Source organism: Salvelinus fontinalis, chromosome 16, assembly GCF_029448725.1.
Source record: "Salvelinus fontinalis isolate EN_2023a chromosome 16, ASM2944872v1, whole genome shotgun sequence".
Taxonomy (NCBI): Eukaryota; Metazoa; Chordata; class Actinopteri; order Salmoniformes; family Salmonidae; genus Salvelinus; species Salvelinus fontinalis.
In genome coordinates this window covers 53,448,207-53,474,989 of record NC_074680.1, presented here as the reverse complement: position 1 = coordinate 53,474,989, position 26,783 = coordinate 53,448,207, and the positions used below count along the sequence as shown (strand labels likewise).

The following is a 26,783-nucleotide window of genomic DNA, read 5'->3' as shown; positions in this document are numbered from 1 at the left end:
AGTGAGGAGCTATGTACAGAACAACATGGCATCATGGTCCTAACGACTGTTTCCCTCCCTCTTGCTTTCTACCTACCTCCCTCCCTCCATCGCCTACCCCACCTTTTCACTCAACCACACCCAATACTGCAGTGATGCAGGATGGGTCCACAGCGACTAATATATTAATGAAATAATGTACACCAACAGCAGAGTTTAATAACACCATCATTGATCATGAATTATTCATCAATCCAACCTGTTATAAGGATATTACTGGCACTAGTTCTCCTGGAACAGTCTGTTTTAGGGTGTGATAGTTCTATAACAGTCTGTTTTAGGGTGTGACAGTTCTATAACAGTCTGTTTTAGGGTGTGATAGTTCTATAACAGTCTGTTTTAGGGTGTGACAGTTCTTCTGGAACAGTCTGTTTTAGGGTGTGACAGTTCTCCTGGAACAGTCTGTTTTAGGGTGTGATAGTTCTATAACAGTCTGTTTTAGGGTGTGATAGTTCTATAACAGTCTGTTTTAGGGTGTGATAGTTCTATAACAGTCTGTTTTAGGGTGTGATAGTTCTATAACAGTCTGTTTTAGGGTGTGATAGTTCTATAACAGTCTGTTTTAGGGTGTGATAGTTCTATAACAGTCTGTTTTAGGGTGTGATAGTTCTATAACAGTCTGTTTTAGGGTGTGATAGTTCTATAACAGTCTGTTTTAGGGTATGATAGTTCTTCTGGAACAGTCTGTTTTAGGGTATGATAGTTCTACTGGAACAGTCTGTTTTAGGGTGTGATAGTTCTATAACAGTCTGTTTTAGGGTGTGATAGTTCTATAACAGTCTGTTTTAGGGTGTGATAGTTCTATAACAGTCTGTTTTAGGGTGTGATAGTTCTATAACAGTCTGTTTTAGGGTGTGATAGTTCTTCTGGAACAGTCTGTTTTAGGGTGTGATAGTTCTTCTGGAACAGTCTGTTTTAGGGTGTGATAGTTCTATAACAGTCTGTTTTAGGGTGTGATAGTTCTATAACAGTCTGTTTTAGGGTGTGATAGTTCTATAACAGTCTGTTTTAGGGTGTGATAGTTCTTCTGGAACAGTCTGTTTTAGGGTGTGATAGTTCTTCTGGAACAGTCTGTTTTAGGGTGTGATAGTTCTACTGGAACAGTCTGTTTTAGGGTGTGATAGTTCTATAACAGTCTGTTTTAGGGTGTGATAGTTCTATAACAGTCTGTTTTAGGGTGTGATAGTTCTTCTGGAACAGTCTGTTTTAGGGTGTGATAGTTCTTCTGGAACAGTCTGTTTTAGGGTGTGATAGTTCTACTGGAACAGTCTGTTTTAGGGTGTGATAGTTCTATAACAGTCTGTTTTAGGGTGTGATAGTTCTTCTGGAACAGTCTGTTTTAGGGTGTGATAGTTCTACTGGAACAGTCTGTTTTAGGGTGTGATAGTTCTACTGGAACAGTCTGTTTTAGGGTGTGATAGTTCTACTGGAACAGTCTGTTTTAGGGTGTGATAGTTCTATAACAGTCTGTTTTAGGGTGTGATAGTTCTTCTGGAACAGTCTGTTTTAGGGTGTGATAGTTCTATAACAGTCTGTTTTAGGGTGTGATAGTTCTATAACAGTCTGTTTTAGGGTGTGATAGTTCTACTGGAACAGTCTGTTTTAGGGTGTGATAGTTCTACTGGAACAGTCTGTTTTAGGGTGTGATAGTTCTACTGGAACAGTCTGTTTTAGGGTGTGATAGTTCTATAACAGTCTGTTTTAGGGTGTGATAGTTCTTCTGGAACAGTCTGTTTTAGGGTGTGATAGTTCTTCTGGAACAGTCTGTTTTAGGGTGTGATAGTTCTATAACAGTCTGTTTTAGGGTGTGATAGTTCTATAACAGTCTGTTTTAGGGTGTGATAGTTCTACTGGAACAGTCTGTTTTAGGGTGTGATAGTTCTATAACAGTCTGCTTTAGGGTGTGATAGTTCTACTGGAACAGTCTGTTTTAGGGTGTGATAGTTCTACTGGAACAGTCTGTTTTAGGGTGTGATAGTTCTACTGGAACAGTCTGTTTTAGGGTGTGATAGTTCTACTGGAACAGTCTGTTTTAGGGTGTGATAGTTCTTCTCCTGGAACAGTCTGTTTTAGGGTGTGATAGTTCTCCTGGAACAGTCTGTTTTAGGGTGTGACAGTTCTATAACAGTCTGTTTTAGGGTGTGATAGTTCTATAACAGTCTGTTTTAGGGTGTGATAGTTCTACTGGAACAGTCTGTTTTAGGGTGTGATAGTTCTATAACAGTCTGCTTTAGGGTGTGATAGTTCTACTGGAACAGTCTGTTTTAGGGTGTGATAGTTCTACTGGAACAGTCTGTTTTAGGGTGTGATAGTTCTATAACAGTCTGTTTTAGGGTGTGATAGTTCTATAACAGTCTGTTTTAGGGTGTGATAGTTCTCCTGGAACAGTCTGTTTTAGGGTGTGATAGTTCTATAACAGTCTGTTTTAGGGTGTGATAGTTCTATAACAGTCTGTTTTAGGGTGTGATAGTTCTATAACAGTCTGTTTTAGGGTGTGATAGTTCTATAACAGTCTGTTTTAGGGTGTGATAGTTCTATAACAGTCTGTTTTAGGGTGTGATAGTTCTACTGGAATAGTCTGTTTTAGGGTGTGACAGTTCTCCTGGAACAGTCTGTTTTAGGGTGTGACAGTTCTATAACAGTCTGTTTTAGGGTGTGATAGTTCTCCTGGAACAGTCTGTTTTAGGGTGTGATAGTTCTATAACAGTCTGTTTTAGGGTGTGATAGTTCTCCTGGAACAGTCTGTTTTAGGGTGTGATAGTTCTACTGGAACAGTCTGTTTTAGGGTGTGATAGTTCTATAACAGTCTGTTTTAGGGTGTGACAGTTCTATAACAGTCTGTTTTAGGGTGTGATAGTTCTATAACAGTCTGTTTTAGGGTGTGATAGTTCTATAACAGTCTGTTTTAGGGTGTGATAGTTCTCCTGGAACAGTCTGTTTTAGGGTGTGACAGTTCTTCTGGAACAGTCTGTTTTAGGGTGTGATAGTTCTACTGGAACAGTCTGTTTTAGGGTGTGATAGTTCTATAACAGTCTGTTTTAGGGTGTGATAGTTCTCCTGGAACAGTCTGTTTTAGGGTGTGATAGTTCTATAACAGTCTGTTTTAGGGTGTGATAGTTCTACTGGAACAGTCTGCTTTAGGGTGTGATAGTTCTTCTGGAACAGTCTGCTTTAGGGTGTGATAGTTCTATAACAGTCTGTTTTAGGGTGTGATAGTTCTCCTGGAACAGTCTGTTTTAGGGTGTGATAGTTCTATAACAGTCTGCTTTAGGGTGTGATAGTTCTATAACAGTCTGTTTTAGGGTATGATAGTTCTATAATAGTCTGTTTTAGGGTGTGATAGTTCTTCTGGAACAGTCTGTTTTAGGGTATGATAGTTCTTCTGGAACAGTCTGTTTTAGGGTGTGATAGTTCTCCTGGAACAGTCTGTTTTAGGGTGTGACAGTTCTATAACAGTCTGTTTTAGGGTGTGATAGTTCTATAACCGTCTGTTTTAGGGTGTGATAGTTCTATAACAGTCTGTTTTAGGGTGTGATAGTTCTATAACAGTCTGTTTTAGGGTGTGATAGTTCTCCTGGAACAGTCTGTTTTAGGGTGTGATAGTTCTATAACAGTCTGTTTTAGGGTGTGATAGTTCTTCTGGAACAGTCTGTTTTAGGGTGTGATAGTTCTATAACAGTCTGTTTTAGGGTGTGATAGTTCTATAACAGTCTGTTTTAGGGTGTGATAGTTCTCCTGGAACAGTCTGTTTTAGGGTGTGACAGTTCTTCTGGAACAGTCTGTTTTAGGGTGTGATAGTTCTACTGGAACAGTCTGTTTTAGGGTGTGATAGTTCTATAACAGTCTGTTTTAGGGTGTGATAGTTCTATAACAGTCTGTTTTAGGGTGTGATAGTTCTATAACTGTCTGTTTTAGGGTGTGATAGTTCTATAACAGTCTGTTTTAGGGTGTGATAGTTCTTCTGGAACAGTCTGTTTTAGGGTGTGATAGTTCTCCTAGAACAGTCTGTTTTAGGGTGTGATAGTTCTACTGGAACAGTCTGTTTTAGGGTGTGATAGTTCTTCTGGAACAGTCTGTTTTAGGGTGTGATAGTTCTATAACAGTCTGTTTTAGGGTGTGATAGTTCTATAACAGTCTGTTTTAGGGTGTGATAGTTCTATAACAGTCTGTTTTAGGGTGTGATAGTTCTATAACAGTCTGTTTTAGGGTGTGATAGTTCTATAACAGTCTGTTTTAGGGTGTGATAGTTCTATAACAGTCTGTTTTAGGGTGTGATAGTTCTATAACAGTCTGTTTTAGGGTGTGATAGTTCTATAACAGTCTGTTTTAGGGTGTGATAGTTCTATAACAGTCTGTTTTAGGGTGTGATAGTTCTTCTGGAACAGTCTGTTTTAGGGTGTGATAGTTCTATAACAGTCTGTTTTAGGGTGTGATAGTTCTATAACAGTCTGTTTTAGGGTGTGATAGTTCTCCTGGAACAGTCTGTTTTAGGGTGTGATAGTTCTACTGGAACAGTCTGTTTTAGGGTGTGATAGTTCTACTGGAACAGTCTGTTTTAGGGTGTGATAGTTCTATAACAGTCTGTTTTAGGGTGTGACAGTTCTAGAACAGTCTGTTTTAGGGTGTGATTTAGAACCATGTCAAGGACTGCTACTTCATGTGTTACAGTATAAACTTGACAACTAAACTATTGAAAACAACTAATTAATGACTATAGATTACAATTTAGGTCCAACTTAAAACAATATTTTCTCCTCAGCTGAGTATGCTACTATTTCTTAAGAGAAGCCTCCTCGTGGAGAAGTTGGGAGAGAGAAGACAGCGAGCCTCCTCGTGGAGGAGTTGGGAGAGAGAAGACAGCGAGCCTCCTCGTGGAGGAGTTGGGAGAGAGAAGACAGCGAGCCTCCTCGTGGAGGAGTTGGGAGAGAGAAGACAGCGAGCCTCCTCGTGGAGGAGTTGGGAGAGAGAAGACAGCGAGCCTCCTCGTGGAGGAGTTGGGAGAGAGAAGACAGCGAGCCACACAGTTACTCAGTGACAGGACCTTCATTTTGGTCAGAAGTTGTATTTATACACCAACAACCGTCCCGGTTACAGAACAATTTCCCCGGTTACAGAACAATTTCCCCGGTTACAGAACAATTTCCCCGGTTACAGAACAATTTCCCCGGTTACAGAACAATTTCCCCGGTTACAGAACAATCTAGTGAGACAAAGAAAAGAAGGACATGAAATCTCCCCTCAACTCCTTACCCCCTCTGCTCCCAAACCTCCTTCCCACTCTTCTCCTCCCCATCTTCTCTTAAACCAACTCTCCCTCTCCTCCTCCCTCTCTCCACTCAAACCTCCTCCTCCCTCTGCTCCCAAACCTCCTTCCCACTCTCCTCCTCCTCCTCCCTCTCCTCTCAAACCTCCTCCTCCCTCTGCTCCCAAACCTCCTTCCCACTCTCCTCCTCCCCCCTCCACCTTTTCTCCCCCCCTTTTTCTCCCCCTCTCCTCTCAAACCTCCTCCCCACTCTCCTTAACCCCCTTCACTTGCCTACTGTTCTTCCTCAACTCAAGCACTATCCCCGTCCTCCGACGTAATTGGCCAACAAGTTTCCCCAACTCAGACCGGCTGATTGGCTGTTGCTAAGCAGTAAGCTGTGGGAGCCGGCCAGCTAGTGGCAGCAGCTCAGAGTTCCTCTAAACCAACACCTCCTGAGAGTCCTATAGAGCAGGGTCCCCTACCCACCACAGCTCTAATACAGCACCTCCTGAGAGTCCTATAGAGCAGGGTCCCCTACCCACCACAGCTCTAATACAGCACCTCCTGAGAGTCCTATAGAGCAGGGTCCCCTACCCACCACAGCTCTAATACAGCACCTCCTGAGAGTCCTATAGAGCAGGGCCCCCTACCCACCACAGCTCTAATACAGCACCTCCTGAGAGTCCTATAGAGCAGGGTCCCCTACCCACCACAGCTCTAATACAGCACCTCCTGAGAGTCCTATAGAGCAGGGTCCCCTACCCACCACAGCTCTAATACAGCACCTCCTGAGAGTCCTATAGAGCAGGGCCCCCTACCCACCACAGCTCTAATACAGCACCTCCTGAGAGTCCTATAGAGCAGGGTCCCCTACCCACCACAGCTCTAATAAAGCACCTCCTGAGAGTCCTATAGAGCAGGGTCCCCTACCCACCACAGCTCTAATACAGCACCTCCTGAGAGTCCTATAGAGCAGGGTCCCCTACCCACCACAGCTCTAATACAACACCTCCTGAGAGTCCTATAGAGCAGGGTCCCCTACCCACCACAGCTCTAATACAGCACCTCCTGAGAGTCCTATAGAGCAGGGTCCCCTACCCACCACAGCTCTAATAGAGCACCTCCTGAGAGTCCTATAGAGCAGACTCCCCTACCCACCACAGCTCTAATACAGCACCTCCTGAGAGTCCTATAGAGCAGGGTCCCCTACCCACCACAGCTCTAATACAGCACCTCCTGAGAGTCCTATAGAGCAGGGTCCCCTACCCACCACAGCTCTAATACAGCACCTCCTGAGAGTCCTATAGAGCAGGGTCCCCTACCCACCACAGCTCTAAACCAACACCTCCTGAGAGTCCTATAGAGCAGGGTCCCCTACCCACCACAGCTCTAAACCAACACCTCCTGAGAGTCCTATAGAGCAGGGTCCCCTACCCACCACAGCTCTAATACAACACCTCCTGAGAGTCCTATAGAGCAGGGTCCCCTACCCACCACAGCTCTAATACAGCACCTCCTGAGAGTCCTATAGAGCAGGGTCCCCTACCCACCACAGCTCTAATACAGCACCTCCTGAGAGTCCTATAGAGCAGGGTCCCCTACCCACCACAGCTCTAATAAAGCACCTCCTGAGAGTCCTATAGAGCAGGGTCCCCTACCCACCACAGCTCTAATACAGCACCTCCTGAGAGTCCTATAGAGCAGGGTCCCCTACCCACCACAGCTCTAATACAGCACCTCCTGAGAGTCCTATAGAGCAGGGTCCCCTACCCACCACAGCTCTAATACAACACCTCCTGAGAGTCCTATAGAGCAGGGTCCCCTACCCACCACAGCTCTAATACAACACCTCCTGAGAGTCCTATAGAGCAGGGTCCCCTACCCACCACAGCTCTAAACCAACACCTCCTGAGAGTCCTATAGAGCAGGGTCCCCTACCCACCACAGCTCTAATACAACACCTCCTGAGAGTCCTATAGAGCAGGGTCCCCTACCCACCACAGCTCTAATACAGCACCTCCTGAGAGTCCTATAGAGCAGGGTCCCCTACCCACCACAGCTCTAAACCAACACCTCCTGAGAGTCCTATAGAGCAGGGTCCCCTACCCACCACAGCTCTAAACCAACACCTCCTGAGAGTCCTATAGAGCAGGGTCCCCTACCCACCACAGCTCTAATACAACACCTCCTGAGAGTCCTATAGAGCAGGGTCCCCTACCCACCACAGCTCTAAACCAACACCTCCTGAGAGTCCTATAGAGCAGGGTCCCCTACCCACCACAGCTCTAATACAACACCTCCTGAGAGTCCTATAGAGCAGGGTCCCCTACCCACCACAGCTCTAATACAACACCTCCTGAGAGTCCTATAGAGCAGGGTCCCCTACCCACCACAGCTCTAAACCAACACCTCCTGAGAGTCCTATAGAGCAGGGTCCCCTACCCACCACAGCTCTAATACAGCACCTCCTGAGAGTCCTATAGAGCAGGGTCCCCTACCCACCACAGCTCTAATACAACACCTCCTGAGAGTCCTATAGAGCAGGGTCCCCTACCCACCACAGCTCTAATACAGCAGCTCCTGAGAGTCCTATAGAGCAGGGTCCCCTACCCACCACAGCTCTAATACAACACCTCCTGAGAGTCCTATAGAGCAGGGCCCCCTACCCACCACAGCTCTAATACAGCACCTCCTGAGAGTCCTATAGAGGAGGGTCCCCTACCCACCACAGCTCTAATACAGCACCTCCTGAGAGTCCTATAGAGCAGGGTCCCCTACCCACCACAGCTCTAATACAGCACCTCCTGAGAGTCCTATAGAGCAGGGTCCCCTACCCACCACAGCTCTAATACAGCACCTCCTGAGAGTCCTATAGAGCAGGGTCCCCTACCCACCACAGCTCTAATACAACACCTCCTGAGAGTCCTATAGAGCAGGGTCCCCTACCCACCACAGCTCTAATACAGCACCTCCTGAGAGTCCTATAGAGCAGGGTCCCCTACCCACCACAGCTCTAATACAGCACCTCCTGAGAGTCCTATAGAGCAGGGTCCCCTACCCACCACAGCTCTAATACAGCACCTCCTGAGAGTCCTATAGAGCAGGGTCCCCTACCCACCACAGCTCTAATACAACACCTCCTGAGAGTCCTATAGAGCAGGGTCCCCTACCCACCACAGCTCTAATACAGCACCTCCTGAGAGTCCTATAGAGCAGGGTCCCCTACCCACCACAGCTCTAATACAGCACCTCCTGAGAGTCCTATAGAGCAGGGTCCCCTACCCACCACAGCTCTAATACAACACCTCCTGAGAGTCCTATAGAGCAGGGTCCCCTACCCACCACAGCTCTAAACCAACACCTCCTGAGAGTCCTATAGAGCAGGGTCCCCTACCCACCACAGCTCTAATACAGCACCTCCTGAGAGTCCTATAGAGCAGGGTCCCCTACCCACCACAGCTCTAAACCAACACCTCCTGAGAGTCCTATAGAGCAGGGTCCCCTACCCACCACAGCTCTAATACAGCACCTCCTGAGAGTCCTATAGAGCAGGGTCCCCTACCCACCACAGCTCTAATACAGCACCTCCTGAGAGTCCTATAGAGCAGGGTCCCCTACCCACCACAGCTCTAATACAGCACCTCCTGAGAGTCCTATAGAGCAGGGTCCCCTACCCACCACAGCTCTAAACCAACACCTCCTGAGAGTCCTATAGAGCAGGGTCCCCTACCCACCACAGCTCTAAACCAACACCTCCTGAGAGTCCTATAGAGCAGGGTCCCCTACCCACCACAGCTCTAAACCAACACCTCCTGAGAGTCCTATAGAGCAGGGTCCCCTACCCACCACAGCTCTAAACCAACACCTCCTGAGAGTCCTATAGAGCAGGGTCCCCTACCCACCACAGCTCTAAACCAACACCTCCTGAGAGTCCTATAGAGCAGGGTCCCCTACCCACCACAGCTCTAATACAGCACCTCCTGAGAGTCCTATAGAGCAGGGTCCCCTACCCACCACAGCTCTAATACAACACCTCCTGAGAGTCCTATAGAGCAGGGTCCCCTACCCACCACAGCTCTAATACAACACCTCCTGAGAGTCCTATAGAGCAGGGTCCCCTACCCACCACAGCTCTAAACCAACACCTCCTGAGAGTCCTATAGAGCAGGGTCCCCTACCCACCACAGCTCTAATACAACACCTCCTGAGAGTCCTATAGAGCAGGGTCCCCTACCCACCACAGCTCTAATACAGCACCTCCTGAGAGTCCTATAGAGCAGGGTCCCCTACCCACCACAGCTCTAAACCAACACCTCCTGAGAGTCCTATAGAGCAGGGTCCCCTACCCACCACAGCTCTAAACCAACACCTCCTGAGAGTCCTATAGAGCAGGGTCCCCTACCCACCACAGCTCTAATACAACACCTCCTGAGAGTCCTATAGAGCAGGGTCCCCTACCCACCACAGCTCTAAACCAACACCTCCTGAGAGTCCTATAGAGCAGGGTCCCCTACCCACCACAGCTCTAATACAACACCTCCTGAGAGTCCTATAGAGCAGGGTCCCCTACCCACCACAGCTCTAATACAACACCTCCTGAGAGTCCTATAGAGCAGGGTCCCCTACCCACCACAGCTCTAAACCAACACCTCCTGAGAGTCCTATAGAGCAGGGTCCCCTACCCACCACAGCTCTAATACAGCACCTCCTGAGAGTCCTATAGAGCAGGGTCCCCTACCCACCACAGCTCTAATACAACACCTCCTGAGAGTCCTATAGAGCAGGGTCCCCTACCCACCACAGCTCTAATACAGCACCTCCTGAGAGTCCTATAGAGCAGGGTCCCCTACCCACCACAGCTCTAATACAACACCTCCTGAGAGTCCTATAGAGCAGGGTCCCCTACCCACCACAGCTCTAATACAGCACCTCCTGAGAGTCCTATAGAGCAGGGTCCCCTACCCACCACAGCTCTAATACAGCACCTCCTGAGAGTCCTATAGAGCAGGGTCCCCTACCCACCACAGCTCTAATACAGCACCTCCTGAGAGTCCTATAGAGCAGGGTCCCCTACCCACCACAGCTCTAATACAGCACCTCCTGAGAGTCCTATAGAGCAGGGTCCCCTACCCACCACAGCTCTAATACAACACCTCCTGAGAGTCCTATAGAGCAGGGTCCCCTACCCACCACAGCTCTAATACAGCACCTCCTGAGAGTCCTATAGAGCAGGGTCCCCTACCCACCACAGCTCTAATACAGCACCTCCTGAGAGTCCTATAGAGCAGGGTCCCCTACCCACCACAGCTCTAATACAGCACCTCCTGAGAGTCCTATAGAGCAGGGTCCCCTACCCACCACAGCTCTAATACAACACCTCCTGAGAGTCCTATAGAGCAGGGTCCCCTACCCACCACAGCTCTAATACAGCACCTCCTGAGAGTCCTATAGAGCAGGGTCCCCTACCCACCACAGCTCTAATACAGCACCTCCTGAGAGTCCTATAGAGCAGGGTCCCCTACCCACCACAGCTCTAATACAACACCTCCTGAGAGTCCTATAGAGCAGGGTCCCCTACCCACCACAGCTCTAAACCAACACCTCCTGAGAGTCCTATAGAGCAGGGTCCCCTACCCACCACAGCTCTAATACAGCACCTCCTGAGAGTCCTATAGAGCAGGGTCCCCTACCCACCACAGCTCTAAACCAACACCTCCTGAGAGTCCTATAGAGCAGGGTCCCCTACCCACCACAGCTCTAATACAGCACCTCCTGAGAGTCCTATAGAGCAGGGTCCCCTACCCACCACAGCTCTAATACAGCACCTCCTGAGAGTCCTATAGAGCAGGGTCCCCTACCCACCACAGCTCTAATACAGCACCTCCTGAGAGTCCTATAGAGCAGGGTCCCCTACCCACCACAGCTCTAAACCAACACCTCCTGAGAGTCCTATAGAGCAGGGTCCCCTACCCACCACAGCTCTAAACCAACACCTCCTGAGAGTCCTATAGAGCAGGGTCCCCTACCCACCACAGCTCTAAACCAACACCTCCTGAGAGTCCTATAGAGCAGGGTCCCCTACCCACCACAGCTCTAAACCAACACCTCCTGAGAGTCCTATAGAGCAGGGTCCCCTACCCACCACAGCTCTAATACAACACCTCCTGAGAGTCCTATAGAGCAGGGTCCCCTACCCACCACAGCTCTAATACAGCACCTCCTGAGAGTCCTATAGAGCAGGGTCCCCTACCCACCACAGCTCTAATACAGCACCTCCTGAGAGTCCTATAGAGCAGGGTCCCCTACCCACCACAGCTCTAATACAGCACCTCCTGAGAGTCCTATAGAGCAGGGTCCCCCTACCCACCACAGCTCTAATACAGCACCTCCTGAGAGTCCTATAGAGCAGGGTCCCCTACCCACCACAGCTCTAAACCAACACCTTCTGAGAGTCCTATAGAGCAGGGTCCCCTACCCACCACAGCTCTAATACAGCACCTCCTGAGAGTCCTATAGAGCAGGGTCCCCTACCCACCACAGCTCTAAACCAACACCTCCTGAGAGTCCTATAGAGCAGGGTCCCCTACCCACCACAGCTCTAAACCAACACCTCCTGAGAGTCCTATAGAGCAGGGTCCCCTACCCACCACAGCTCTAATACAGCACCTCCTGAGAGTCCTATAGAGCAGGGTCCCCTACCCACCACAGCTCTAATACAGCACCTCCTGAGAGTCCTATAGAGCAGGGTCCCCTACCCACCACAGCTCTAATACAACACCTCCTGAGAGTCCTATAGAGCAGGGTCCCCTACCCACCACAGCTCTAATACAACACCTCCTGAGAGTCCTATAGAGCAGGGTCCCCTACCCACCACAGCTCTAATACAGCACCTCCTGAGAGTCCTATAGAGCAGGGTCCCCTACCCACCACAGCTCTAATACAGCACCTCCTGAGAGTCCTATAGAGCAGGGTCCCCTACCCACCACAGCTCTAATACAACACCTCCTGAGAGTCCTATAGAGCAGGGTCCCCTACCCACCACAGCTCTAATACAACACCTCCTGAGAGTCCTATAGAGCAGGGTCCCCTACCCACCACAGCTCTAATACAGCACCTCCTGAGAGTCCTATAGAGCAGGGTCCCCTACCCACCACAGCTCTAAACCAACACCTCCTGAGAGTCCTATAGAGCAGGGTCCCCTACCCACCACAGCTCTAATACAGCACCTCCTGAGAGTCCTATAGAGCAGGGTCCCCTACCCACCACAGCTCTAAACCAACACCTCCTGAGAGTCCTATAGAGCAGGGTCCCCTACCCACCACAGCTCTAATACAACACCTCCTGAGAGTCCTATAGAGCAGGGTCCCCTACCCACCACAGCTCTAATACAACACCTCCTGAGAGTCCTATAGAGCAGGGTCCCCTACCCACCACAGCTCTAATACAGCACCTCCTGAGAGTCCTATAGAGCAGGGTCCCCTACCCACCACAGCTCTAATACAGCACCTCCTGAGAGTCCTATAGAGCAGGGTCCCCTACCCACCACAGCTCTAATACAGCACCTCCTGAGAGTCCTATAGAGCAGGGTCCCCTACCCACCACAGCTCTAAACCAACACCTCCTGAGAGTCCTATAGAGCAGGGTCCCCTACCCACCACAGCTCTAATACAGCACCTCCTGAGAGTCCTATAGAGCAGGGTCCCCTACCCACCACAGCTCTAATACAGCACCTCCTGAGAGTCCTATAGAGCAGGGTCCCCTACCCACCACAGCTCTAAAACAGCACCTCCTGAGAGTCCTATAGAGCAGGGTCCCCTACCCACCACAGCTCTAATACAGCACCTCCTGAGAGTCCTATAGAGCAGGGTCCCCTACCCACCACAGCTCTAAACCAACACCTCCTGAGAGTCCTATAGAGCAGGGTCCCCTACCCACCACAGCTCTAAACCAACACCTCCTGAGAGTCCTATAGAGCAGGGTCCCCTACCCACCACAGCTCTAAACCAACACCTCCTGAGAGTCCTATAGAGCAGGGTCCCCTACCCACCACAGCTCTAAACCAACACCTCCTGAGAGTCCTATAGAGCAGGGTCCCCTACCCACCACAGCTCTAATACAGCACCTCCTGAGAGTCCTATAGAGCAGGGTCCCCTACCCACCACAGCTCTAAACCAACACCTCCTGAGAGTCCTATAGAGCAGGGTCCCCTACCCACCACAGCTCTAAACCAACACCTCCTGAGAGTCCTATAGAGCAGGGTCCCCTACCCGCCACAGCTCTAATACAACACCTCCTGAGAGTCCTATAGAGCAGGGTCCCCTACCCACCACAGCTCTAATACAGCACCTCCTGAGAGTCCTATAGAGCAGGGTCCCCTACCCACCACAGCTCTAATACAGCACCTCCTGAGAGTCCTATAGAGCAGGGTCCCCTACCCACCACAGCTCTAATACAGCACCTCCTGAGAGTCCTATAGAGCAGGGTCCCCTACCCACCACAGCTCTAAACCAACACCTCCTGAGAGTCCTATAGAGCAGGGTCCCCTACCCACCACAGCTCTAATACAGCACCTCCTGAGAGTCCTATAGAGCAGGGTCCCCTACCCACCACAGCTCTAAACCAACACCTCCTGAGAGTCCTATAGAGCAGGGTCCCCTACCCACCACAGCTCTAAACCAACACCTCCTGAGAGTCCTATAGAGCAGGGTCCCCTACCCACCACAGCTCTAAACCAACACCTCCTGAGAGTCCTATAGAGCAGGGTCCCCTACCCACCACAGCTCTAAACCAACACCTCCTGAGAGTCCTATAGAGCAGGGTCCCCTACCCACCACAGCTCTAATACAACACCTCCTGAGAGTCCTATAGAGCAGGGTCCCCTACCCACCACAGCTCTAATACAGCACCTCCTGAGAGTCCTATAGAGCAGGGTCCCCTACCCACCACAGCTCTAAACCAACACCTCCTGAGAGTCCTATAGAGCAGGGTCCCCTACCCGCCACAGCTCTAATACAACACCTCCTGAGAGTCCTATAGAGCAGGGTCCCCTACCCACCACAGCTCTAAACCAACACCTCCTGAGAGTCCTATAGAGCAGGGTCCCCTACCCACCACAGCTCTAAACCAACACCTCCTGAGAGTCCTATAGAGCAGGGTCCCCTACCCACCACAGCTCTAAACCAACACCTCCTGAGAGTCCTATAGAGCAGGGTCCCCTACCCACCACAGCTCTAGTCAACCCCCTTAACTATGGTAACACAGCCCAGTCTAGTCAACCCCCTTAACTATGGTAACACAGCCCAGTCTAGTCAACCCCCTTAACTATGGTAACACAGCCCAGTCTAGTCAACCCCCTTAACTATGGTAACACAGCCCAGTCTAGTCAACCCCCTTAACTATGGTAACACAGCCCAGTCTAGTCAACCCCCTTAACTATGGTAACACAGCCCAGTCTAGTCAACCCCCTTAACTATGGTAACACAGCCCAGTCTAGTCAACCCCCTTAACTATGGTAACACAGCCCAGTCTAGTCAACCCCTTAACTATGGTAACACAGCCCAGTCTAGTCAACCCCTTAACTATGGTAACACAGCCCAGTCTAGTCAACCCCCTTAACTATGGTAACACAGCCCAGTCTAGTCAACCCCTTAACTATGGTAACACAGCCCAGTCTAGTCAGCCCCCTTAACTATGGTAACACAGCCCAGTCTAGTCAACCCCCTTAACTATGGTAACACAGTCTAGTCAACCCCCTTAACTATGGTAACACAGCCCAGTCTAGTCAACCCCTTAACTATGGTAACACAGCCCAGTCTAGTCAACCCCTTAACTATGGCAACACAGCCCAGTCTAGTCAACCCCTTAACTATGGTAACACAGCCCAGTCTAGTCAACCCCCTTAACTATGGTAACACAGCCCAGTCTAGTCAACCCCTTAACTATGGTAACACAGCCCAGTCTAGTCAACCCCTTAACTATGGTAACACAGCCCAGTCTAGTCAACCCCCTTAACTATGGTAACACAGCCCAGTCTAGTCAACCCCCTTAACTATGGTAACACAGCCCAGTCTAGTCAACCCCTTAACTATGGTAACACAGTCTAGTCAACCCCCTTAACTATGGTAACACAGCCCAGTCTAGTCAACCCCCTTAACTATGGTAACACAGCCCAGTCTAGTCAACCCCCTTAACTATGGTAACACAGCCCAGTCTAGTCAACCCCCTTAACTATGGTAACACAGCCCAGTCTAGTCAACCCCCTTAACTATGGTAACACAGTCTAGTCAACCCCCTTAACTATGGTAACACAGCCCAGTCTAGTCAACCCCCTTAACTATGGTAACACAGTCTAGTCAACCCCCTTAACTATGGTAACACAGCCCAGTCTAGTCAACCCCCTTAACTATGGTAACACAGCCCAGTCAAGTCAACCCCTTAACTATGGTAACACAGCCCAGTCTAGTCAACCCCTTAACTATGGTAACACAGCCCAGTCTAGTCAACCCCCTTAACTATGGTAACACAGCCCAGTCTAGTCAACCCCTTAACTATGGTAACACAGCCCAGTCTAGTCAACCCCCTTAACTATGGTAACACAGCCCAGTCTAGTCAACCCCCTTAACTATGGTAACACAGCCCAGTCTAGTCAACCCCTTAACTATGGTAACACAGCCCAGTCTAGTCAACCCCCTTAACTATGGTAACACAGCCCAGTCTAGTCAGCCCCCTTAACTATGGTAACACAGCCCAGTCTAGTCAACCCCCTTAACTATGGTAACACAGTCTAGTCAACCCCCTTAACTATGGTAACACAGCCCAGTCTAGTCAACCCCTTAACTATGGTAACACAGCCCAGTCTAGTCAACCCCTTAACTATGGCAACACAGCCCAGTCTAGTCAACCCCTTAACTATGGTAACACAGCCCAGTCTAGTCAACCCCCTTAACTATGGTAACACAGCCCAGTCTAGTCAACCCCCTTAACTATGGTAACACAGCCCAGTCTAGTCAACCCCTTAACTATGGTAACACAGCCCAGTCTAGTCAACCCCCTTAACTATGGTAACACAGCCCAGTCTAGTCAACCCCCTTAACTATGGTAACACAGCCCAGTCTAGTCAACCCCCTTAACTATGGTAACACAGCCCAGTCTAGTCAACCCCCTTAACTATGGTAACACAGCCCAGTCTAGTCAACCCCCTTAACTATGGTAACACAGTCTAGTCAACCCCCTTAACTATGGTAACACAGCCCAGTCTAGTCAACCCCCTTAACTATGGTAACACAGTCTAGTCAACCCCCTTAACTATGGTAACACAGCCCAGTCTAGTCAACCCCTTAACTATGGTAACACAGCCCAGTCTAGTCAACCCCCTTAACTATGGTAACACAGCCCAGTCTAGTCAACCCCTTAACTATGGTAACACAGCCCAGTCTAGTCAACCCCCTTAACTATGGTAACACAGCCCAGTCTAGTCAACCCCCTTAACTATGGTAACACAGCCCAGTCTAGTCAACCCCCTTAACTATGGTAACACAGCCCAGTCTAGTCAACCCCCTTAACTATGGTAACACAGCCCAGTCTAGTCAACCCCCTTAACTATGGTAACACAGCCCAGTCTAGTCAACCCCCTTAACTATGGTAACACAGCCCAGTCTAGTCAACCCCCTTAACTATGGTAACACAGCCCAGTCTAGTCAGCCCCCTTAACTATGGCAACACAGCCCAGTCTAGTCAACCCCTTAACTATGGTAACACAGCCCAGTCTAGTCAACCCCCTTAACTATGGTAACACAGCCCAGTCTAGTCAACCCCTTAACTATGGTAACACAGCCCAGTCTAGTCAACCCCCTTAACTATGGTAACACAGCCCAGTCTAGTCAACCCCTTAACTATGGTAACACAGCCCAGTCTAGTCAACCCCTTAACTATGGCAACACAGCCCAGTCTAGTCAACCCCTTAACTATGGTAACACAGCCCAGTCTAGTCAACCCCCTTAACTATGGTAACACAGCCCAGTCTAGTCAACCCCTTAACTATGGTAACACAGCCCAGTCTAGTCAACCCCCTTAACTATGGTAACACAGCCCAGTCTAGTCAACCCCTTAACTATGGTAACACAGCCCAGTCAACCCCCTTAACTATGGTAACACAGCCCAGTCTAGTCAACCCCCTTAACTATGGTAACACAGCCCAGTCTAGTCAACCCCCTTAACTATGGTAACACAGCCCAGTCTAGTCAGCCCCCTTAACTATGGCAACACAGCCCAGTCTAGTCAACCCCTTAACTATGGTAACACAGCCCAGTCTAGTCAACCCCCTTAACTATGGTAACACAGCCCAGTCTAGTCAACCCCCTTAACTATGGTAACACAGCCCAGTCTAGTCAACCCCTTAACTATGGTAACACAGTCTAGTCAACCCCCTTAACTATGGTAACACAGCCCAGTCTAGTCAACCCCCTTAACTATGGTAACACAGCCCAGTCTAGTCAACCCCCTTAACTATGGTAACACAGCCCAGTCTAGTCAACCCCTTAACTATGGTAACACAACCCAGTCTAGTCAACCCCCTTAACTATGGTAACACAGCCCAGTCTAGTCAGCCCCCTTAACTATGGCAACACAGTCCAGTGAGGTGACTTTCTTTTCTCAGTCTTCTGAGAACTGTAAGCTGCCCAGAAACTGCAGATCATAGTGAGATCGCCATAGAGGGCTGACGCTATTTATAGATCTGATAGACAAGAACAGTGAAGCATCGTAGGTCCCAAATGGCACTATATAGGGAATAGGGTCCTACTTGGGACAGCCAGTGAAAGAGACTTCAAGAGCAAAGAGATATCAGACAATTCAAATATTAAAAGGAGAATTAAAAACAACAATGGTCCCAGCCAGACGGATTCTTGTCCTGTTGGGGCTGCCGGGACGTTTCCACAACAGTGTTGATATGGTAACGGTCCTGTCCACACGGTGTGTTTTACCTCGAGTTGCCAGGTCGATCTACTGACCTCTATAAGGTCACAGGTTTCATAACTTCTATCAAGTCAAACTGCTTATATAGCCAGTCCAGTATGACTATAATAACCTATTATACAGCCCAGCCCACACCTTAGAATGTGGACTTATATAGCCAGTCCAGTATGACTATAATAACCTATTATACAGCCCAGCCCACACCTTAGTCTTCAGTTGAGCGGTGTTTCCTCTGACATCATTGGTGTGGCCGGCTTCCGGGTTAAGTGGGTGGGTGTTAAGAAGCGCGGTTTGGCGGGTCATGTTTCGGAGGACACATGACTCGACCTTCGCCTCCCGAGACTCTCAGCCCGCTCGGCGGCTACGGGACGTTCAGCCCGCTCGGCGGCTACGGGACGTACAGCCCGCTCGGCGGCTACGGGACGTACAGCCCGCTCGGCGGCTACGGGACGTACAGCCCGCTCGGCGGCTACGGGACGTACAGCCCGCTCGGCGGCTACGGGACGTACAGCCCGCTCGGCGGCTACGGGACGTACAGCCCGCTCGGCGGCTACGGGACGTACAGCCCGCTCGGCGGCTACGGGACGTACAGCCCGCTCGGCGGCTACGGGACGTACAGCCCGCTCGGCGGCTACGGGACGTACAGCCCGCTCGGCGGCTACGGGACGTACAGCCCGCTCGGCGGCTACGGGACGTACAGCCCGCTCGGCGGCTACGGGACGTACAGCCCGCTCGGCGGCTACGGGACGTACAGCCCGCTCGGCGGCTACGGGACGTACAGCCCGCTCGGCGGCTACGGGACGTACAGCCCGCTCGGCGGCTACGGGACGTACAGTCCGCTCGGCGGCTACGGGACGTACAGTCCGCTCGGCGGCTACGGGACGTTCAGTCCGTTCGGCGGCTACGGGACGTTCAGTCCGTTCGGCGGCTACGGGACGTTCAGTCCGTTCGGCGTCTACAGTATGGTGTGTAGCTTGTTGTTTACTCAACAGAGGGACTATATTTATTAAGAGGGAGATGGGTAAAGTGTTTCAAGGGAACTCAGATTTTAGATCCAGTTGTTTATAGAACATCAAGACTTGTTTGTTTTGAAAGTGATTATCCATTGTGGAGAAGAAAGGTGCATCACAGAAAGCTGCCCCAGGGGAAACAGCTTACCCCACAAAGTGGTTCCTGCTATTTGGAAACCATTAAAACTATTTAGCCCTGTGGGATAAACAAGCACTGAAGCAATGATGTCACACAGACATTATGTAGGCCTTGGTAGGCTACGGATAGACCTGAGGGTGAGCAGACGGACAGACCTGAGGGTGAGCAGACCGACAGACCTGGCGGTGAGCAGACCGACAGACCTGGCGGTGAGCAGACCGACAGACCTGGCGGTGAGCAGACCGACAGACCTGGCGGTGAGCAGACCGACAGACCTGGCGGTGAGCAGACCGACAGACCTGGCGGTGAGCAGACCGACAGACCTGGCGGTGAGCAGACCGACAGACCTGGCGGTGAGCAGACCGACAGACCTGGCGGTGAGCAGACCGACAGACCTGGCGGTGAGCAGACCGACAGACCTGACGGTGAGCAGACCGACAGACCTGACGGTGAGCAGACCGACAGACCTGACGGTGAGCAGACCGACAGACCTGACGGTGAGCAGACCGACAGACCTGACGGTGAGCAGACCGACAGACCTGACGGTGAGCAGACCGACAGACCTGACGGTGAGCAGACCGACAGACCTGACGGTGAGCAGACCGACAGACCTGACGGTGAGCAGACCGACAGACCTGACGGTGAGCAGACCTAACGGTGAGCAGACCGACAGACCTAACGGTGAGCAGACCGACAGACCTAACGGTGAGCAGACCGACAGACCTAACGGTGAGCAGACCGACAGACCTGACGGTGAGCAGACCGACAGACCTGACGGTGAGCAGACCGACAGACCTAACGGTGAGCACTCTCTGACTGAGTCCCATATCTGTCCCACTAAACAAACACTAGTGGCTGAAACAGGCTGGCTGGCGGGGAGCCCAGAGAGATGGTCGTTTATCACACAGACTGCATCCCAAATGGCACCCTTCTCTATTCAGTGTGCTACTTTTAACTAGTATTTATATTGCTACCGTCCAACATCTACAGGGGCAGGACGTACAGGGGCAGGACGTACAGGGGCAGGGCGTACAGGGGCAGGGCGTACAGGGGCAGGGCGTACAGGGGCAGGGCGTACAGGGGCAGGGCGTACAGGGGCAGGGCGTACAGGGGCAGGGCGTACAGGGGCAGGGCGTACAGGGGCAGGGCGTACAGGGGCAGGGCGTACAGGGGCAGGGCGTACAGGGGCAGGGCGTACAGGGGCAGGGCGTACAGGGGCAGGGCGTACAGGGGCAGGGCGTACAGGGTCAGGACGTACAGGGTCAGGGCGTACAGGGTCAGGGCGTACAGGGTCAGGACGTACAGGGTCAGGGCGTACAGGGGCAGGGCGTACAGGGGCAGGGCGTACAGGGTCAGGGGCGTACAGGGTCAGGGGCGTACAGGGTCAGGACGTACAGGGGCAGGACGTACAGGGGCAGGACGTACAGGGGCAGGACGTACAGGGGCAGGACGTACAGGGGCAGGGTCAGGACCTACAGGGGCAGGACGTACAGGGTCAGGGTCAGGACCTACAGGGGCAGGACGTACAGGGGCAGGGTCAGGACCTACAGGGGCAGGACGTACAGGGGCAGGGTCAGGACGTACAGGGGCAGGACGTACAGGGTCAGGGCGTACAGGGGCAGGGCGTACAGGGGCAGGGCGTACAGGGGCAGGGCGTACAGGGGCAGGACGTACAGGGGCAGGACGTACAGGGGCAGGACCTACAGGGGCAGGACGTACAGGGGCAGGACCTACAGGGGCAGGACCTACAGGGGCAGGACCTACAGGGGCAGGACCTACAGGGGCAGGACCTACAGGGGCAGGACCTACAGGGGCAGGACCTACAGGGGCAGGACCTACAGGGGCAGGACCTACAGGGGCAGGACCTACAGGGGCAGGACCTACAGGGGCAGGACCTACAGGGGCAGGACCTACAGGGGCAGGACGTACAGGGGCAGGACGTACAGGGGCAGGGCGTACAGGGGCAGGGCGTACAGGGGCAGGGCGTACAGGGGCAGGGCGTACAGGGGCAGGGCGTACAGGGGCAGGGCGTACAGGGGCAGGGCGTACAGGGGCAGGGCGTACAGGGGCAGGGCGTACAGGGGCAGGGCGTACAGGGGCAGGGCGTACAGGGGCAGGACGTACAGGGGCAGGACGTACAGGGGCAGGACGTACAGGGGCAGGGCGTACAGGGGCAGGGCGTACAGGGGCAGGGCGTACAGGGTCAGGGGCGTACAGGGTCAGGACGTACAGGGGCAGGACGTACAGGGGCAGGACGTACAGCGGCAGGACGTACAGCGGCAGGACGTACAGCGGCAGGACGTACAGGGTCAGGACGTACAGGGTCAGGACGTACAGGGTCAGGACGTACAGGGTCAGGGTCAGGACGTACAGGGTCAGGACGTACAGGGTCAGGGGCAGGACGTACAGGGGCAGGACGTACAGGGGCAGGACGTACAGGGGCAGGACGTACAGGGGCAGGACGTACAGGGGCAGGACGTACAGGGGCAGGACGTACAGGGGCAGGACGTACAGGGGCAGGACGTACAGGGGCAGGACGTACAGGGGCAGGACGTACAGGGGCAGGACGTACAGGGGCAGGACGTACAGGGGCAGGACGTACAGGGGCAGGACGTACAGGGGCAGGACGTACAGGGGCAGGACGTACAGGGGCAGGACGTACAGGGGCAGGACGTACAGGGGCAGGACGTACATGGGCAGGATGTACAGGGGCAGGACGTATAGCTTATCAACTGTGTTCTATAGGATGTATAGCTTATCAACTGTGTTCTATAGGATGTATAGCTTATCAACTGTGTCCTATAGGATGTATAGCTTATCAACTGTGTCCTATAGGATGTATAGCTTATCAACTGTGTCCTATAGGATGTATAGCTTATCAACTGTGTCCTATAGGATGTATAGCTTATCAACTGTGTCCTATAGGATGTATAGCTTATCAACTGTGTCCTATAGGATGTATAGCTTATCAACTGTGTCCTATAGGATGTATAGCTTATCAACTGTGTTCTATAGGATGTATAGCTTAACAGCCACAGTTCATTGGGACATGGACTCTACAAAGTGTCGAAAGCGTTGCACAGGGACGCTGGTCCATGTTGACAACAATGCTACCAACAGTTGTGTCCAGTTGGCTGGATGCCCGATGGGTGGTGGGCAATTCTTGATAAACACAGGAGACTGTTGAGCGTGAAAAGCCCAGCAGCGTTGCAGTTCTTGACACAAACCGGTGCGCCTGGCACCTACTACCATACCCTGTTCAAAGGCACTTAAATATTCTGTCTTGCCCATTCACCCTCAATGGCACACATACACAATCCATGTATCAAGGCTTAAAAATCCTTCTTTAACCCGTCTCCTCCCCTTCATCTACACTGATTTGAAGTGGATTTAACAAGTGACATCAATAAGGGATCATAGCTTTCACCTGGTCAGTCTGTCATGGAAAGAGCAGGTGTTCCTAATGTTTTACACACTCAGTGTATGAAAGAAACAAATTCACAAATGACCTTTTAACAAGGCACACCTGTTAATTAATTGAAATGCATTCCAGGTGACTACCTCATGAAGCTGGTTGAGAGAATACCAAGAGTGTGCAAAGCTGTAATCAAGGCAAAGGATGGCTACTCTGAATAATCTCAAATATATTTTGATTTGTTTAACACTTCTTTTAGTTACTACATAATTCCTTGTGTTATGTCATAGTTTTGATGTCTTCACTATTATTCTACAATGTAGAACACAGTGCAAATAAAGAACCCTGGAAAGAGGAAGTGTCGGAACTGCCCGGGATATACTTCCCCAAAAAATCTAAATAAAAATGTAAATGAATTTACAATTATCTATGTATTGTTTTTGACCAAATCCATCTGCCATGTCCACTAGGACAATAACAATATAGAAATCCATCTGCCATGTCCACTAGGACAATAACAATATATAAATCCATCTGCCATGTCCACTAGGTCAATAACAATATAGAAATCCATCTGCCATGTCCACTAGGACAATAACAATATATAAATCCATCTGCCATGTCCACTAGGACAATAACAATATATAAATCCATCTGCCATGTCCATTAGGACAATAACAATATATAAATCCATCTGCCATGTCCACTAGGTCAATAACAATATAGAAATCCATCTGCCATGTCCACTAGGTCAATAACAATATAGAAATCCATCTGCCATGTCCATTAGGACAATAACAATATAGAAATCCATCTGCCATGTCCATTAGGACAATAACAATATATAAATCCATCTGCCATGTCCACTAGGACAATAACAATATATAAATCCATCTGCCATGTCCACTAGGACAATAACAATATATAAATCCATCTGCCATGTCCATTAGGACAATAACAATATATAAATCCATCTGCCATGTCCACTAGGACAATAACAATATATAAATCCATCTGCCATGTCCACTAGGACAATAACAATATATAAATCCATCTGCCATGTCCACTAGGACAATAACAATATAGAAATCCATCTGCCATGTCCACTAGGACAATAACAATATAGAAATCCATCTGCCATGTCCACTAGGACAATAACAATATAGAAATAAAATAAATAAATATATATATATAAAATAAATATAAATATAAATATTGTCCTAGTGGACATGCGCAGGTGGATTTGGCCAAAACAATGCATAGATAATTATAAATTCCTTGGATGTTTTTATTTCGACTTTTTGGGTTGGTAAATAGCGGGCGTAAGGGCAGTGAATTATGATAGTAGTCCAGCGAAACTCCATATTTGGTGAATAACAAAAGGTATTTTGACATCAAAATTTGACAGCTCTGCAAGTGTTATTTTATGTATTTAACTCGGCAAGTCAGTTAAGAACAAATTCTTATTTCAGAATGACGACCTATACATTAAGAACAGTCCATTCTGTATAGTGACTGTCGCTTCCCACTGGGCAGATGTCAGTTCAATGTCTAGTTTGGATTTACATTTGGGTTGTGTTGTCGACTAACGTACATTCAACAAAACATTTCACTAGGTCATTGGATTTAGGTTGAAAGTTGGGTGAAAACTCCCCGAGTGGCGCAGCGGTCTAAGGCACTGCAATGCAGTGCTTGAGGCGTCACTACAGACCCGGGTTCGATCCCAGACTGTGTCACATGACTGGGAGACCCAAGAGGCGGCGCACGATTGTCCCGGGGTCGTTTCAGGTTAAGGGAGGGTTTGGCCGGCCAGGATTTCCTTGTCCCATCGCGCTCTACCGTGACGTGGCGGACGGGCGCTGGCAAGCTGGCATCGGTCAGCAGCTGGAAGGTGTTTCCTCCGACACATTGGTGCGGCTGGTGAAACCGGTTCCGGGTTAAGCGAGCAGGGCGGCTTGGCAGAGTTGTGTTTTGGAGGACACATGGCTCCCGACCTTCGCCTCTCCCAAGTCCGTAGGGAAGTTGCAGCGATGGGACAAGACTGTAACTGCCAATTGGAAACCACGACAGTGTGGAGAAAAAGGGGTAAACAATGTTTTTGGGGTGAAAACAAGACGAAATGCCCTTTTTGTAAATCCAATTGATTCAAAGTCCTCACATAGATTTTGGAGGGGTTGAAATGACGTGGGAAACAACGTGATTCAACCCGTTTTTGGCCAGTGGGTTGTCAGGTTGGTCCGGGAGCCAGCCAGATGCGCTTTATGGTGGAAGAGGTGTGGAGAACCGGAACCCCGCGTGTGACACTGTGGGTTTGACGACAGCTCTCGCGTTGTTGCTGCACTCAGCAAAATCACCAGATGCAAAGCAACAAATCACTTCACTTTCAAATACATTTGCCACATAAACGTTATGAGTGATCATAATTAGGAGAACAATGTAATAAAGTTTAATGAGAACGAGTTCGTAATTATTACATTTAACAGAAGAAAAAAACTTGGGAGTAAAGAACTGTTTAGTTACATTGTTTGCGCACCAATTGTCTCCCCCTTCTCTCAAACTGGGAGCAGGCGACCATTGCAACAGAACAAGACAATAACTGTCTGAGTTGATGAACCACCTTGTTGGGAAATCATTGTGGTTTCAACAGTTTGCCAGTTGCAGTGGTCTCACCACAAACCGCTACAAGTTGTTAAGTATCAAACATGATTCTCACCGTTTCGGTCTGATGTTTCCGTCACTTTCTCCGTACGACTCCTCACCGTTCCCGGTCGCCCCGCTCTCATCATCATGATCCTCCACGGTCACGTCCCCGATAACACCCGGAAGAGGACCACCGATACTTTCCAAGCCCCGTTCCACCAACACCCCTTCGTTTCCATCTTCCGCGGCTGTGTGTGACCCCAGAGCGGCTGCGGGTTGAGGCTCTCTCCCGGAGGTAAAGCTTAGAGTTGGAGACGTCCCAGTCAGAGCCCTCAGAAACAACATGAGCACTAGGGATATGCTCACGTTCCCAAAGTGAAACTCCCTTTCCATTTGTAACAATGGCACATCAGTACACAGACTATTTACATGCCAAGCCCAGAGTAAAATGTCAAAAATAGCAGAGTAGGTTTTGTACAAGTGAATGTAGATAAGAGCTGTTCTTTCTTCGAAGTCATTTCCTTCGCTAGGTAAACAAACCACCGTTAAGGCACCATACTGTTATTGCCTTCTACCTGACACAAGACTGGCCTTAGTAACGCTACTCCCTCCCCGTCTCCACACGCCAATAGGACAGACAAGTAGCAACTAAACAGAAAACGACAAGCATAGACAGCCGATTGAACACCGGTGCCATCAATCTGTACAACTCGTGTACTAAGCAGAACCCGATTGCACGAAACCTTTGTCGCTCAAAAAACATTTCCGTGGTCCGGACCGGCCCCCCAAACACTGAACCTGATTGGACAAGCGCCTATCCGTCAAATCAAGGTAGATTCTACGCATGCGCCGTCACGGCCACCGCAAGGGAAAGCACCGGGTGACGTCAGACGGTTTCGAGTGGCATGTCCTCTGCTTAGAACATCATTGGTTAAAATAGTAATCGCTGGACCAATATAAATGCTCTGTGAAGCCAGGAGAAAGATATTGGTTGGTTTACACGACCGCGAAAGATAGTGAGGTCCACAAGTGGATATGTCCAGCTGTCAATCACCGTCGTTGCTACGGTGGCATTTAAATAGGCGGATTAGAAGGCAGTGGACGAGCAGTGAAACTGGGACGAGATGAAAAGATCAACGTGGCCGGACTGTAGAGGGATACAGCGCTAGGTTTCCTCTTCCGGTTATATCACGAGTTACTGCAGCCACCGCAGTGAATTTACAAGATGATCAGAGAGGAAGAGGCGACAATAAACCCACTAAATTAGGATTTTATTTTGTATGGAGGTCATTAGGCAGGTTTCCATTGACCCATATTTATTCG

At 50.1% G+C, this 26,783-nt stretch overlaps 1 protein-coding gene across 1 annotated transcript in view; it reads right to left on the bottom strand.

Moving 5' to 3' along the window:
• LOC129813343 (eukaryotic translation initiation factor 2-alpha kinase 3-like) overlaps nt 1-26,199 on the bottom strand; it is a 96,232-nt gene extending 70,033 nt beyond the window's left edge. Inside the window, exon 1 of the mRNA XM_055865709.1 lies at nt 25,534-26,199. Within this exon, the coding sequence (XP_055721684.1) occupies nt 25,534-25,853 (320 nt within the window). The 5' untranslated portion in view covers nt 25,854-26,199. The remainder of the gene's footprint in view (nt 1-25,533) is intronic.
• Nucleotides 26,200-26,783: the final 584 nt, after the last annotated feature.